Genomic DNA, 17633 nt, shown 5'->3' with positions numbered 1-17633 from the left:
TGGATAGGCTGGGGTTGTTTTCTTTGGACCAAAGGAGGCTGAGGGGAGATTTCATTGACGTTTATAAAATTATGACTGGACTAGATAGAGTGGAACGGGAGGACCTAGTTTCTTTAGCAGGGTGATCAGTGGCCAGGTGGTGTAGATTTAAAATAATTGGTAGAAGGATTGGAGGCGAGTTTTTCACCCAAAGGGTGGTGGGGGTCTGGAACTCACTGCCTGAAAGGATGGTAGAGGCAGAAACCCTCAACTCATTTACAAAGCACTTGGATGTGCACTTGAAGTGCCGTAACCTACAGGGACCAAGTGCTTGAAAGTGGGATTAAGCTGGATAGCTCTTTTTCAGCTGGCATGGACACAATAGGCCAAGTAGCCTCCTTCTGTACCTTAACTTTCTATGATTTTATGATTCTATGATTCTGTTTTGTAGCCAGCTTGCTATCCATTCTGCTACTTGCCCTTGGCTGCACATGCTCTGACCTCAGTCACGAGCCTACTATGCAGTAGCTTATCGAAGGCCTTTTGAAACTCCAAATACATTACATATACTTCCTTACCCTTTACTTCTTCAAAGAATTCAATAAGATTGGTCAAGCATGAAGGTGCCTTTTGAATTCCGTGCTGACTATTCTTTATTATATTTCCGGTTTCTAGATGATTTTCTATTACATCTTTGAGTGTGGATTATATTATCTTTCCTACCACCAATGTTAAGCTAATTGGCATATAGTTCCCTAAATATAGGCAGTTCCTCATCCCTGGGATTATCCTGGTAAACCTTCTTTGTACCCTCTCCACGGCCATGACATCCTTCCTAATGTGTGGTGCTCAGAATTGTACACAATGTTCTTTCTGAGGCCTAACCATGATTTGTGAATGTTCAGCATGAATTCATTTTATTTGTATTCAATGCCCCTATTTACAAAGCCATTTATCCCATACGTTTTATTAACCACCTCAATAACTTGCCTATCCACCTTCAAAGATGTGTGAGTATGCATCCCCTGATCCGTCTGCAACCCCTCAAAATAGTACCATTCAGATTATACTTCCTCTCTTTGTTGTTCATCCCAAAGTGAATCACTTCACGCTTAACTGCATTAATTTGTATCTGCTATGTGTCTACCCATTTCACCAGTCTGTCTATGTCCTACTGAAGTCTGCTACTATCCTGCACACTATTTACTTCATTGCCTAGTTTTGTATCATCTGCAAACTTCGAAATTGTACTCTCTATAACCAAGTTAAGGTCATTTATATATAACAAGAAAGGCAACGGTCCGAATACCGAACCCTAGAGACCCAACTGCATACATCTCTCCAGTCAGAGAAACATCCGTTCAAAATTAAAATATTAATCATCAATTAAATGCGTCCATCTGTAGTGAATTGTCCACGGTTTAAAATACTACATGCAGCAGCGTATAAAAAGCGAAACCAGTCGATGTAGTATTTTTGATTTTCAAAAGGCATTCAATAAGGTGCCACATAAAAGGTTGTTACGCAAAATTAGGTCTCATGGGGTCGGGAGTAACATATTGGCATGGATAGAGGATCGGTTAATGGACAGAAAACAGAGAGTAGGGATAAACAGGTCATTTTCAGGTGAGCATGCTGTAAGTAGCGGGGTACCGCAAGGATCAGTGCTTTGGCCTCAGCTATTTACAATCTATATTCATGACATGGATGAAGGGGCCGAGTGTACTGTATCTAAGTTTACTAACAATTCAAAAGCTAGGTGGGAAAGCTGTGCGGAGGACACAAAGAGTCTGCAAAGGGATATAGAGAGGTTAAGTGAGTGGGCAAGAAAGTGGCAGATGGACTTTTATGTCGGGAAATGTGAGGTTATTCACTTTGCTAGGATTAATAGAAAAACAGAATATTTTTTTAAATGGTGAGAAACTATTAAATGTTGGTATCCAGAGAGACCTGGATGTCCTGGTATAAAAAACACAAAAAGTTATCATGCAGGTACAGCAAGCAATTAGGAAGGCAAATGGCATGTTGGCCTTTATTGCAAGGGAGTTGAACTACAAGAGGAAGGAAGTCTTAGTACAATTGTTACAGGGCATTGGTGAGACCGCATCTGGAGTGTCGCATATAGTTTTGGTCTCCTTATATAGGGAAGGATATATTTGCCTTTGGGGTTGGTGCGAAAAAGGATGCCTAGATTAATTTCTGGGATGGGTGGTTTGTCCTATGAGGAGAGGTTGAGTAGAATGGGACTACATTCTCTTGAGTTCTGAAGAATGAGAAGTGATCTCATTGAAACATATACGATTCGGAGGGGTCTTGAGACGTTAGTTGCAGAGAAGTTCTTTCCCCTGGCTGGAGAATCTCGAACTAGAGGGCATAGTCACAGGATAAAGGGTCTGCCATTTAATACTGAGATTGAGGAGGAATTTCTTCACTCATAGGGCTGTGGATCTTTGCAATTCTATACTCCAGAGAGGTGAGTCGCTAATATATTCAAAACTGAGGTCGATAGATTTTAGGACTCTAAGGAAATCAAGGGATATGGGGATCAGGCAGGAAAGTAAAGTTGGGATTGAATGGCTGAGCAGGCTCGAGGGATCGTATGGCCTACTCCTGCTCCTATTTGTAATGTTCTTATGTTTTTATATTCTGCTCCAAGGAGATATTTGTTGACCAGAATTGCCTTGCTTGGTGCAGCATATTGCTGAATGCCACTGAGCCCTTAATGTTCCTTCATAACCGCACATTTCCTGCTGTAATTCTCCTCACTGGAACCAAAGCGCTGAAAATCAATTACAGCCAACGGAGGAAAATTCACAGAGGCTCATGGGATTGGTAAAGAGGTTTTGAACACTCTGAGCTTATTCTCTTTGAAATCTTTCTGACATAAATTTAGCCCTGTTAGAAGAAAAGAATGTTTCCACAATCATCTCCCCATCCCATGGCATTACATCGTTCTGTGATCTCAGGGATTCCACATCCGTGTACAGAACTCTTCAGTTACTGTAGAGGCAACCCACTAAAAAAGAAAGAAAAAACTTGCATTTATATAGCGCCTTCATAAATTCAGGATGTCCCAAAGCGTTTTACAGCCAATGAAGTACTTTTGAAATGTAGTCACTGTTGTAATATAGGAAACGCAGCAGCCATTTGGCACACAGCAAGGCCCCACAAATAGCAATGACATAATCTGTTTTAGTGATAAACACTGGCCAGGACACAAGGGAAAACTCCCTGGTCTTCTTTGAAATAATGCTGTGGGATCTTTTATGCCCACCTGAGAGGGAAGACAGGGCATCGGTTTAACATCTCATATGAATGACAGCATCTCAAACAGTGTAGTGCTCCCTCAGTACTGCCCCTCCGACAGTGCGATGCTCCCTCTATACTGCACTGTGAGTGTCAGTAAGGATTGTTGTGCACAAGTCGCTGGAGTAGAATTTGAACTCACAACATTCTGACTTAGAGTTAAGAATGCTACCCACTGAGCCATGGTTGACCTTTGGCTCTCTTCCTTCAACATGAGACTCCCGCACAGAATGATGAAATAGATTCTGGAATGGTGCCGGATTAAAGTAATGTGTTGCATCAACAAAACAAAGATTAAATTCAAGATAAGTTTAAAAAAATTGTAATGGAGAAAATAATGAGACTATAGGTCGACAAATTTCCAGGACTTGCTGGGTTCCATTCCAGGTGCCCAAGCACATAATTGATTCTTTGGACAAGTCCTTTTTCCCTATGAATCATTACATGACCTTACGTGTGATGTAATCTAGGATAACAACCCCAGAGTCACCAATGTACCCCTTTATTGCCACTGGATCGCATGTGGAAAGTTCACTATCACTCAATAGGTTTATTCAAGGTGGGGATTCATTGCAGAGAAGATGGCAGCTCAGGTTGAGAAAGCGGTTAAAAAAGCATCCAAGATCCTGAGATATATAAATAGAGGCATAGAGTACAAAAGCAAGGAAGTTAAGTTGAACCCTTATAAAACAATGGTTCGGCCACAACTGGAGTATAATGTTCAATTATGGGCATCGCACTTTAGGAAGAATGTGAAGGCCTTAGAGAGGGTGCACAAAAAATTACTAGAATGGTTCCAGGGATGAGGGTTTTCAATTACGTGGATAAACTGGAGAAGCTCGTTGTTCTCCTTAGAGCAGAGAAGGTTGAGAGGAGATTTGATTGATATATTCAAAATCATGAAGAGTTTAGATAAAGTAATTGCAGAGAAACTGTTCTCATTGGCGAAAGGGTCGAGAACTAATGGACACAGATTTAAGGTGATTGGCAAAAGAACCAAAGGCGACGTGAGGCAAACTTTTTTATGCAGCGAGTAGTTATGATCTGGAATGCACTGCCTGAAAGGGTGGTGGATGCAGATTCAATCGTGGCTTTCAAAAAGGAATTGGATAAATATTTGAAGAGAAAATATTTGCAGGACTACGGGGAAAGAGGAGGGGAATGGGACTTACTCAATTGCTCTTACAAAGAGCCGGCACAGGCTCAAAGGGCCAAATGGCCTCCTACTGTGCTGTAATGATTCGATTTTATGGTTCTAATTTTGGAAGAATATTTTAAGTGTTCATATACTAAAATCTGGGCCTTAAATCTTCTCCAAATTATCTGAGAGTCCATATCCTGCCAAACGAACCAAGAATCATGTTGATCACTTATTGTAACAGCCTCAATATAAAATTATTTTGGAGTGGAAGAAACAACATGTTGACCTATTTTGGTGGGTCTTCTTTGTGATCAGCCTATTTAACTTCATCTGATTTAATTACTTAACAAATGGGTATATTGACTAAAGTTTATTCTTCCTCACCTGTTTATCATTCATGTGTAAATAAATAATCATCCAGAGATTGGGCAGTCATGTGACACAATTTTTGAAATGTTTTTCTTGTTCTCAGAAGTTAACGTGATACTCCCATCCCTTAGATTCTAGAACGGCCCCCGTGGATTGGAAAGTAGCAAATGTAACCCCGCTATTCAAAAAAGGAGGGAGAGAAAAAAAGGAACTATAGGCCAGTTAGCCTGACATCAGTAGTAGGGAAAATGCTAGAATCTATTATCAAGGACGTGGTAACAGTGCACTCAGAAAACCATAATATGATTAGGCAGAGTCAACACGGTTTTATGAAGGAGAAATCGTGTTTTACAAATCTATTAGAATTTCTAGAGGATGCAACTGGCAGTTTAGTTAACGGGGGAGCAGTGGATGCAATATATTTGGATTTTCAAAAGGCATTCGATGAGGTGCCACAAAAGAGATTGTTAGACAAGATTAGGGCTCATGGAATTTGGTGTAATATATTAGCATGGATTGGGAATTGGTAAGCGGACAGAAAACAGAGAGTCAGAATAAATGGTTCATTTTCAGGTTGGCAAGTTGTAACGAGTGGGAATCCGCAAGTGCATGGGCCTCAGCTGTTTACAATATATATCACTGACTTAGGTGAGGGTACCGAGTGTAATGTATCCGAGCATGCTGATGATACAAAGCTGTTAGCTGTGAGGAGGATGCAAAGTGTCTGCAAAGGGATATGGACAGGTTAAGTGAGTGGGTGAGAAAGTGGCAGATCAAGTATAATGAGGGGAAATGTGAAATTATCCACTATGGTAGGAACAATAGAAAGGTAGACTATTTTTTAAAACATGAGAAACTAAGAAATGTTGGTATTCGGAGGGATTTGAGTGTCCTTTTATACAAATCACAGAAAGTTCACATGCAGTTACAGCAAGCAATTGGGAAGGCAAATGGTGTGTTAGCCTTTATTGCCAGGGGATTGGAGTTTAAGAGTAAGGATGTCTTGCTGCCATTATGTAGAGCTCTGGTGAGACCACACCTGGAGTATTGTGTACAGTTTTGGATTACTTAGTTAAGGAAGAATTTGCTTGCCTTAGAGTGGTTGCAACATAGGTTCACTAGATTGATTTCTGAAATGAGAGGGTTGTCCTATGAGGAGAGATTGAGTAGAATCTGCCTATATTCTCTGGAGTTTAGATGAATGAAAGGTGATCTCATTGAAATGTATAAAATTCTTAGAGGGCTTGACAGGGTAGATGATGACAGGCTGTTTCCATGGCTGGAGAGTCTAGAACTAGTGGTCAAAGTCTCAAGACAAGGGGTTGGCCATTTAGGACCGAGGTGAGGAAAAATTTCTTCACTAAAGGGTTGTGAATCTTTGGAATTCTTTACCCCAAAGGGCTGTAGATGCTCAGTTGTTGAGTATATTCAAGACTGAGATCGATAGTTGTTTGACACTGAGGGTAACCAAGAATATGGGGTTAGGATGGGAAAGTGGAGTTGAAGTCGGAGGTCAGCCATGATATCATTGAATGGCAGAGCAGGCTCGAGAGCTCGTCTGGCCTACCGGTGCTCCGATTTCTTATTTCCTTATGTTCTATTCACCGTAAACATTAACATGTGGAAAATCAGTGTATATAACTTGGAATTGCCTTTAGACCGTGTGCAACTTCGATTTGGGAGCAATAATTCCTCGGTTCGCTATATTGAGCGTCACGGTAAGTATTTTCCCGTTAGGTAAATCCAGTACCAGAAAATGAGAACAAGGAAAATCTTGGGACACGCGTAGCTGCCAGATGAATTGTTATCTTATGGATTGTAAATCAATGGTTGATGTATATAGCGTGCATAATCACAGTTGGAAAATGATCGGACCACTAATAAATATATTAGACAATATTTCCAACGAGCTAATGCATTTGTATAACCAAGGCGTTGAAATACCTAATCTGCAGGCACAATTTTTTCTTATTCCTTTCGAGTATTTGCTGTTATTTTAGTTAGGATCATATGCAATATGGTCACTTTCCTCACGTTATTTTATTGCACAGAATTAATTACTACCAAAATATGTTAATATGCGCTAAGCTAAATATAGGCGTCAATTGAAAAGAACAGGCATGTAGATTTAACTTAAGGAAAAAATAACAAACGTATTGTTTATTGCATTGGCAAAACCCAGTACTTCCACCCAGATAGTCAGAATTTGCAGTCACTTTTGGACTAATGTGCACCGTTTGAGTATAGCGAGTAAATTTGGCTATATCGTGATTAAGCTTTTTTAAAATACATTCATGGGATGTGGGCGTCGCTAGCAAGGCCAGCATTTATTGCCCATCCCTAATTGCCCTTGAGAAGGTGGTGGTGAGCTGCTTTCTTGACCCGCTGCAGTCGGTGTGATGAAGGTTCTCTCGCAGTGCTGTTAGGAAGGGAGTTCCACGATTTTGACCCAGCGACGATCAAGGAACAGCGATATATTTCCAAGTCAGGATGGTGTGTGACTTGGAGGGGAACGTGCAGGTGGTGTTGTTCCCATGTGCCTGCTGCCCTTGTTCTTCTAGGTGGTAGAATTGCGTAATAATCGGTTGTGACGCATTGTAATGGATTCAGTTTGAAGTTTGAGGCCGGAGACAATTTTTGGCTCCAAATTGTGTTAAACCAATTGTGTAGTAAAACTTTAACTCAGAGGTAAAATTATACATCAATACAGCATCCGTCAAACAGATTTGTTTGGCAGCCACATTAACGTTACACATGTTAATTCGAAGTCAAAACCTGACCTGAATCGCGGGAGGATCGTGGCAATCAGTAAGAGCGATACAGCAATCTGGATTTAGCATGACAAAATAGTCAAACTAGGGAGAAGAAATCCCCAGGTGGAAATGGATTGCATTGGAATTTTCAAATAAACAAGGGATGAGATCGCAGAGGCACTAAAATCCATATATTAAAAAAAAATAATGGAAAAAGGATCGCTGTTAGAGGACTGGACGAGAGAATAACTAATGTAATTCCTATCTTCCAAAAGGGAGATGGAACTAATCCAGACAAATATAGAGCAGCCAGCTGAACATCACTGATAGGGAAGATAATAGGATGGTCACTAAAAGATCAAATAACAAAACTTCTAGATATATAGAATAAAACAAAGAACAGTCAGGGTGGATTTCTAAATGTAAGGTCGTATAGGAACATAGGAAGATCAGAACAGGAGTAGGCTATTTAGCCCCTCGAGCCTGTTTCACCATTCATCGAGATCATGGCTGATCTGTGATCTAACTCCATATACCAGCCTTACCCCCATACCTCTTAATACCTTTGGTTAACAAAAATCTATCATCTCAGATTTACAATTAACAATCGAGCTAGCATCCACTGCGGTTTGTGGAAGAGAGTTCCAAACGTCAACCACCCTTTGTGTGTAGAAGTGTTTCCTAACTTCACTCCTGAAAGTTCTGGCTCTAATTTTTAGGCAATGACCCCTAGCCCAAGACTCCCCAATCAACAGAAATAGTACCCTATCAGTTCCCCTTAATAGCTTGAAAACTTCGATCAATTCACCCCTTTATCATCTAAATTCCAATGAGTACAACCCGTGTTTTTATAATGTGTCCTCGCAATTTAACCCTTGGCGTACAGGCATCATTCTAGTAAATCTACGCTGCACTCCCTCCAAGATCATTATGTCCTTCCTGAGGTGTGGTGCCCAGAACTAAACAGAGTACTCCAGGCGTGGTCTAACCAGGGCTTTGTATAGCTGTAGTATAACTTCTACCATCGTGTATTCTAGCCCTCTAGATATAAAGGCCAGCATTCTATTAACCCTCTTGATTGTTTTCTGTACTTTTGCATGACATTGTAACGATCTATTTACATGGATCTTTAAGTCCCTTTGGACCTCCACTGTTTCGAACTTCTTACCATTTAGAAAATACTCTGATCTACTACACTGATAGATCCAAAGTGGATGACCTCATACTTGCCTACATTCAAATCCGTCTGCCACACTTTTGCCCATTCACTAAATCTATAAATATCTCTCTGTAATGTTATGCTTCTATCTACGCTGCTACAATGCTGCCTATCTTTGTGACATCGGCAAACTTGCATATGTGGCTCTCTATCCCATCATCTAAGTCGTTATTAATAGTTGAGGCCTCAATGCAGATCCCTGTGGGACGCCACTAGTCACATCGTTCCAATTTGAGTACCTGCCCATTATCCCTTCTCTCTGTTTCCTGCTGCTCAGCCAATTTCCTAACCGGGTCAAACATTTGCCATCAATTCCATGAGCTTGAACTTTAGCTAACAGCCTCTTATCAGGGACTCTATCGAATGCTTTCTGGAATCTATATAAACAATATCCATAGACATTCTCCTGTCCACTACTTTAGTCATCTCTTCAAAAATTCAAGTAGGATTGTCAGGCATGACCTACACTTTACAAATCCATGCTGACTCTGATAAACTGAAAAATGTAAAGGTGTTCAGTGTTCAGTAATTTCCCGACAACAGATGTTAGGCTAACAGGTATATAATTCGTTGGTTTCCCTCTCTCATCTTTCTTAAATAGTGGAGTGACAAGTGCAATTTTCCAATCGAATGGGACGTTTCCTGACTCGAAAGAACTTTGGAAGTTTATAGTTGGGGTTTCTGCAATGTTCACACCTACTTCCTTTAAAACCCGGGGAGGGTACCAATCTGGTCCTGGAATTTGTCACTCTTTACTGACATTATTTTTTTCATTACTGTTAATGAACCCTACTGAAATGTTTAAAGTAATAACAGAACGGGTAGACAAGGGCAATGCAAGCATGTGTTGTACATGTACTTTCAGAGGGCCTTTGATCAGGTCACGTAAGACACCCATGATAAATATCATGGCATGTGGTGTCAAGGGCCATTTAGCCAAATGGATTGAAAGATGGCTTCAAATACAAAGTACATAAGTTAGGAGCTAAGGAGAGTTCCTTGGATTGGTAGAAAGTGGGAAGTAGTGTCCAAAAGGAGCCGTGCTGGGACTACTCTTGTTCAACATGTACATAAATGATTTACTCTCAGGAATTGGAGGTAAGGTGTTGAAATTAGCGGATGATAGCAAATAATATAGAGGAAAATATCAAAATACAGGAAGATAGAAAAAAGCTTGCAGAGTAGGCATATCAATGCAAATAAATTTGAATATAATGAAGTTTTAAGTTGTTCATTTTGATAGCAAAATAAAGGCACCACTTATTCCCTGGAACGTAAGAAAATAATGGGGTACAGGAGAAAATAAAATACAGATAGATAAATCGCTGAAGGTAGCAGTACTAATTGACAAAGATGTAACGAATGCAAACATTGTAAGTACTGGTGTTCGTTTCTAAAGGAACAGTATAAAAAAGCAGAGATAATCCAGCTAACAGGAAAGGTTGAACAGGCTGTGGCTCTTTTCTCTGGAAAAGAGAAGACTAAGAGGAGAAATAATAGTGGTTCTTAAAATAATGAAGGGGTTTCATAAGTTGGAAGTGGAGAAACTGTTGCCAATTGTGGGTGAGTCCATACAAGGGAGCAGAGTATAAGATAGCCACTGTCTCATCAAATAAGGAACTTAGGAGTCAATTCTTAACACAGCGAGTGGTGAGAATGTGGAAGTCCATGCCACATTTAGTAATTGAAGCAGATAACATTGATGCATTTAACGGGAAGCCTGATGCGCACATGAGGGAGAAGGGAAAAATTTGGATAAGGTGGCAGGATCGGAAGACGTAATTAGAGTAGGACGAGTCTTTAGTGGAGTATAAACACCGGCAAAGATAGGTTAGGCCGAACAGCCTGTTTCTGTGTTGTAGATTCGATGTAATGTTATGTAAATTCCATCCTAAAGGCCTATCATTTTTTAAGTCTCCAACGGCTTCTTGGTACATTCTGGTTTTTTTAGAAACTTATCTGGAGTAAATTTAGGTCGTTGGAGAATGATGAATTCATCTTTGTGCTTTAAATATTTAGTTTTAAAAGTACTGAGCGATGAGTCCTGATCAATGGTGTAAGCAAGCATGATAAGATTCTCTCCCGAGCAGACAATAAAAAAACTCTATGCTAGTGCTAGAACCTTTCATGATGAAAACAGATTACAATCTTATCTGGATATGATGGTAGAATTCCCAGCATCTCGCTGATGTAATTTAATGTAAATAAATGTAGTATCATGCACCTAGGTAGGGCTACCGCCAAGCCTGTTGAGAGAGACAGTGACCTAGGAATTATAGCACACGTCTTTAAAGATTCACGACAATTGTTGAGAGGGTACTATGAAGAGATGGTGAAGGGCAAGGACAAGCAATTATAAAACCCAATTTGGGTTCTGCCAGGATTACTCGGCTCCAGACCTCATTACAGCCTTGGTCCAAACATGTACAAAAGAGTTGAATTCCAGAGGTGGGGTGAGAGTGACTGCCCTTGACATCAAGGCAGCATTTGACCGATTGTGGCAAAAAGGAGCCCTAGTAAAACTCTCCAGTGGCTGGAGTCATACTGAGAACAAAGGAAGATGGTTGTTGGAGGCAATTCACCTCAGCCCAAGGAAATTGCTGCAGGAGTTCCATAGGGCAGTGTCCTAGGCCCAACCATCCTTACGTGCTTCATCGATGATCTTCCCTCCATCATAAAGTGATTAAATAGGGATGTTCGCTGATGATTGCACAATGTTCAGTTCCATTCACAACCCCTCAGATAATGAAGCAGTCCATGCCCACATGCATCGAGACCTTGACAACATCCAGGCTTGGACTCATAAGTGGCAAGTAACATTTGGGCCAGACAAGTGCCAGGCAGTGACTATCTCCAACAAGAGAGAGTGTAATCACCTCCCCTTGAAATTTAACGACATTACCATCACCGAATCCCCACGATCAACATTCTGGGGATCACCATTGAACAGAAACAGCCAGAATGCTGCCTTCACCACACCGACTGGACCAGCCACATAAATACTGTGGCTACAGGACCAGGTCAGAAGCTGGGTAATCTGCGGCGAGTGACTCACCTCCTGACTCCCCAAAGCCTTTCCACCATCTACAAGGCACAAGTCAAGAGTGTGATGGAATACTCCCCACTTGCATGGATGAGTGCAGCTCTAACAACACTCAAGAAGCTCGACACCATCCAGGACAATGCAGCCTGCTTGATTGGCACCCGATCCTCCAACCTAAACATTCACTCCCATCATCACCGGCGCACCATGGCTGCAGTGTGTACCTTCTACAGGATGCACTGCAGCAACTCGCCAAGGCTTCTTTAACAGCACCTCCCAAATCCGTGACCTCTCCCACCTAGAACGATAAGGGCAGCAGGCACATGGGAACAGAACAACCTGCACGTTCTCCTCCAAGTCACACACCATCCCGACTTGGAAATATATCACCGTTCCTTCATCGTCGCTGGGTCAAAATCCTGGAACTCCCTACGTAACAGCACTGTGGAAGAACCTTCACCACACCGACTGCAGCGGTTCAAGACAGCAGCTCATCACGACCTTCTCAAGGGCAATTAGGGATGGGCAATAAATGCTGGCCTTGCCAGCGATGCCCGCATCCCATGAATGAATAAAATACAATGAAGAAAAATATTGTCCTTGTACAACTTATGTGCAACAATTAGTGTCCTTTAGAGAAGGAAAACTGCAGTCCTCACCCAGTATAGTATTTCACTTGCCTCCAATTCCAAAGCAACGTGTTGATTCTTAACTGGTCTCTGAAGTGGCCCAGCAAGACATTTAGTTTTATTAAATCACTATAAAGAAAGCATTGTGGGAGCACCTTCATTGCACCGATTGCAACGGTTCCAGAGGATGGCCTCCACCAGGGTAACCAGGAATGGGCAATAAATGAAGTATTTGCCAGCGATAACCACATCGCGTGAATGAATGAAAGAAATGTTGCATGGTCACTGTGATGTCCTGAACTCAATTTGATTTCCTGAACTCGATTTATAGATTTGTTCCCCACGCATTGTTCTGGGTATTTTTTAATCTGGTGTTTTGCCTCGCCCAAAAGTTCACATGGCTGAAGTAGAAGGGAACACTTGGGCCCATAATGTCTAGTTCCGACATGACTGTATGGATCAGGTTCATTGGAACAGCAAATCCTTTCATATCCGTCTTTTCTTATGTAAATATCGTCCTATCTGCAACCAGGCCATATAAAGAGGTTACAATAATATAAAAGCATTATAAAGCAACATAACTGAAAGTATTTTAGTTTCTCCGAGCTAGCGGAAGATTTTTAGACAAGTAAAATAGTATTTAATGGAAAAACGAAACTGGAATGCACTGTGGCATTTTTCATCTTCACCGGTTGTTTTTCTTCGTTTCTATCAAAAATGTTCTAGATGCTTTATAATGCCATATTTTTTTCATCCTTCGGGGTGTCGGCGTTCTTGTCTTAATGTGTCTCATGGGTGCATACGATGAAGCCTTCAGGATCACATATGATGTTTTACTCCATGTATCCATTACTTTGTTTATATCCGTGTTGCTATTGCAAATGCTTCTTGTTGTTATGATTCAGATTTTTGAACCACTGGGACAAGAATCTAGAACAACTCTTTACAAAGATTCAGGGACAAAAACTTCAAACAGGACGAACCAAATAATAAAAAATATAACCACAGACAGGACTGAGTTGCTTCGGTTTTGAAAGCCGGATTGCCAGCATTCGGGGCCCACACATGGCCTAGGGCCTTACTTTGGGCACTCTGGATGGAGATCATGGCTAAACCGCTTTCAAGGATTTCTGAGAGGAAATAGAGATTAAGTGGAGAATTTTTTACTGCATTTGGTTTGGCTTGACTGTTTAAACCTTAGATTTGCCGAGTATATATAAGTAATATAAAATCAGATCCCATGCAAATTACAAGTATTTAGTAATTCGAAGTTGCAAATTGAACCTTTATTTCATTACAATTATCCCCATAATGTCATTTTAGTGGTGTATATGCCTAGTTAAGTTATTTCGATAACTGACGATAAAGTGTTCCAAATTTGACAAGTTTGGATACTTAATATTCCCTATGCCGAGACGATAATCCATTGAAAAATTTTCAACACTTTTCTTCCAAATTCTACCAGAATCATCCGTTCATTGCAGATAAAAAATAATTTGGTTATGTTGCATTCTGCTCGATCAACAAAACATAAGCTGCTGCTATTGTTTTAAGCATTGACTTCACCAAATGCTCGAGTCATTGTGCATTGACAGAAGCAAAGATCACGTTTAATTTGATCCATTTTTTTTACTTCAACTTATTTCATACAAAAGCAATGTAAGTCATCTAGGAATAAAATGTGATATTATCAAGCGGGTGATTTCTATTGAAAAACTGCAAACTTCTCACCACATTCAAATCTAAAACCGAATATTTTAATGAAGCATATTTTTTGGAAAAAAAACCTTTAGCTCTGTGATCGATTACATTTTAGGTCATTGGGAGAAATATTGGTTCAAACGGGGTACGAACATTAGCAAGACAGAAATTAAAACAAATTAACAGCCAGCAATTTACGAGAACGCTAATGAAATATGTTTTACTGAGGGCATTCAGAAGACTTGAATTGAGCAAACAGGCATTACAATTACTATTTACGCATGTCTGGGTGGGGTTTATCCAGAATTATAGTGCACAATAGGTCTACTCCTCAGAACAGTGCATTATTACCAATCACCCCCGATATAAAATTTGCCATGCGTTATATTCTCACGCTGGTGTCACGAACATTCAAATCATTGAGAGGCAAGGTTGCCTCGCAGGGTTTTAGAAACAAGAAATCACTTTTGGATGATTCTGGAGATAAGCAGACGGCGTAGTGATACCTTTCAGAAATGGGAAGCGTCTCACCAGCCCCAGTATAATTAAAAATTCCTTTTGGGGCAGCTCTCCGATTAGAGGCATCATTCGAATGCCTCCGCCTGCAGCCACAACAACTTGTGGGATTGTAATGATTGGTATTCCTGTCCTGTTTGCAATTCAGCACGACCAGAAAAATGATAGTTGCAAAAAATATAAAGGAAGTTGACCCAAAAATGATGATTAAATAAACATTCCAATTCGAAAACTGCTTGGAATTTCTGGATTGCTGATTTAGTACAGAGAGTTTTTCAGTAACATTGGACAATACTGAAAAGAAGATTGTGGCCGTACTGGTGAGGCTCGGCTGTCCATTGTCCTTCACCATTATGACCACTCGTTGTGTGGTGGCGTCTTGGTCCTTATAACTTCGGACTGTTCTGATTTCACCAGAGAGTAGTCCCAAACTAAAGAGACCTGGATCAGTGGCCTGCAACATTTGGTAGGAAAGCCGCGCGTTTTGGCCAGAATCGGCATCAGTTGCGATTACCTTGGTGATCAAGTATCCTGGATATAGTAACTGACGCAAAATCACCATGGCTGATGAAATGTTCCATGCTGAGGGTGAAACAACAATCGGAGCATTGTCATTTTGGTCCAAGATAATAACATTCACGATGGCAGTGCTGCTCAGTGGGGGAGATCCAGCATCCTGGGCTTGGACTTTGATCTGGAAATTCTTCAGTTGTTCATAGTCAAAAGAACGCCGAGCATAAATATTCCCACTCTTCGAGTTAATTGTAATATAAGAAGACGCAGGCATATATTGCATGTGATTTTCCAGCATAGAGTACGACACTTCTCCATTCTGATCCAAATCTAGATCCAAAGCGGTAACTGCAAATATAGATGCACCAGGTCTATTGTTCTCCATCAGAAACACATTATATGAGGGCTGTGTAAACCTCGGCGCAATATCATTGACATCAGAAACTGACACCAATATATTTTTAATTGTTGCAAGAGGAGGAGACCCTCTGTCCCAGGCTGAAATAGAAATGTTGTACAGTGGTGTCGTTTCACGATCCAAAGTATCATTTGTAACCAATTCATAATTGTTGCTCAAAGACTTCCGAAGTTTAAATGGAATATTCAGATCAACTTTGCAGTGAACTTGCCCATTTTCACCAGAGTCTGCATCCCGTACACCGATCGCAGCTATCATGGTTCCAGGCTGCGCATTTTCAGGGACCGTACTGGATATCGACGTCAATTCGACCTCAGGGACGTTATCATTCACATCAATTAGTCGGACCATAACTTTAGCATGGCCTGTCATTGCAGACCAGCCTTTATCCATAGCTTCTATGCCAAGATCATAAATATTTGCTTCTTCAAAATCCAGTACTCCTTGAACTCTGATCTCTCCAGTTACCGCTTCCAATCTGAACAACTCACGAGCCCTTTGCGACGTGTGACTGGTGAAAGAATATGCTAATTCAGCATTTGTACCTTCATCTAAATCAGCAGCATTGACTCTTATCACTAACCAACCTTTGGGAGCATTTTCTAATACACTAGTCTTGTATATTTGATGATCAAATACAGGTGCGTTATCATTCGCGTCCATAATAGTGATGAGAATCTGGGCAGTGCCGGTTTTACGGGGAATCCCACCATCAAAGGCTGTCAGGACAAGATGAAAGGTTGGCTGCTCTTCACGATCCAAGGGTTTCTCTATTGATATTTCAGCAATTATATTCCCATCGCTTCTTGTCTGTAAATTGAGGCCGAAGTGTTCGTTTGGACTGATCTGGTAACTGCTGATTGTATTTGTACCGACATCTGGGTCGTGCGCGCTCTCGAGAGGAAAGCGCGCCCCTGGCGCAATTAATTCACTGATCTGCAAGGAAAATTCACTCTTCGGAAAGCTAGGTGAATTATCATTTACATCTATTATCTCCACTGCGACACGATGCATTGCCAATGGATTATCGAGCGCTATTTGAAAAGAAAGGGAACAGGTAGGGATTTGTCCACAAATCTGTTCTCTGTCGATCCTTTCATTAATAAATAAAATCCCATTTTCCAGATTTACCTCCATGTATTGCTTTCTGTCATCGGAGACCATCCGAAACTTGCGGGCCGATAATTCCCAAACGTTTAGCCTTAAATCCTCAGCGATATTTCCAATAAAGGCCCCATACTCCAGCTCCTCGGGAATCGAGTAGCGAATTTGTCCCGAAACCAGATCCGACACACAAAGCAGGAAAATAAAAGACGCCGCGGTTCTCAGTACATTCGCCATTGTTAAGGCTGGATTTGTTGTAACATTTCAAAATATCTGCAAATCACTAATATTAATTAATCTCTGGCACCAAAACGATATGTCGACTATTTAAATAATGAGCCATGAAACGCAAATTCAATTAGCGCTTTTTTTTCTGAGTGCGACCGCACAGCATAAACGCAGGCACAGTCTGTTTCTCTCTCCGATTCTGTTCTGTTTCCCTGCCAGAGGAGGAGGTAGATCTATTGCAGCGTCTCAGCTCCTTATTGGTAGACAGCGACACAAAGTGTCTCAACCAATAACTGCAGCAACGGTTCTTAAAGCTGGACTGCTTAAAAAGATTTATACTGAATTATATTTAGAAGTGTGCAATTAAAATCTTCAGATAAAAGCCCATAATAATATTAGCTGATTTTCCAATTGCATTTTATTTCAAATGGACATAATGTAGGCAGACCAAATCCTGCGGTTCTTTACAGTTACATCTGTGACACCAGCAGTCGTCAATATTTCATTGTCACATTCTCATGTGAGCAGTACTCCTTCTATTGGGCTGCACAGTGTAAGGTCTGAAAAAATAGGCAGCGTTTGTAATCAGTTAGTTGCAATATTCAAAATGACACTTTGATATTTGTTCTGAAAGGATACATTTTGCTCATACTGCAGTTTCGAGTAGTTGCTTTAGTTTAAATATGTTTAAATACACTATACTTATTTTCCTCA

General features: G+C 40.8%; 1 protein-coding gene across 1 annotated transcript; it reads right to left on the bottom strand.

The window, feature by feature from the left end:
- Positions 1–13703: 13703 nt before the first annotated feature.
- Positions 13704–17102, bottom strand: LOC137332054 (protocadherin-10-like). Its single transcript, XM_067995780.1, has one exon. It carries the CDS (start codon positions 16926–16928, stop codon positions 14523–14525), a length of 2406 nt encoding a protein of 801 aa, XP_067851881.1. The 5' UTR covers positions 16929–17102; the 3' UTR covers positions 13704–14522.
- Positions 17103–17633: the final 531 nt, after the last annotated feature.

This window comes from Heptranchias perlo, chromosome 14 (genome assembly GCF_035084215.1).
Source record: "Heptranchias perlo isolate sHepPer1 chromosome 14, sHepPer1.hap1, whole genome shotgun sequence".
Taxonomy (NCBI): domain Eukaryota; kingdom Metazoa; phylum Chordata; class Chondrichthyes; order Hexanchiformes; family Hexanchidae; genus Heptranchias; species Heptranchias perlo.
This window is presented reverse-complemented; position numbering and strand designations above follow the sequence as displayed.

Bases quoted from the DNA above. Each gene is read 5' to 3' on its own strand.
- LOC137332054 (XM_067995780.1), bottom strand. From the start codon at position 16,928: ATGGCGAATGTACTGAGAACCGCGGCGTCTTTTATTTTCCTGCTTTGT.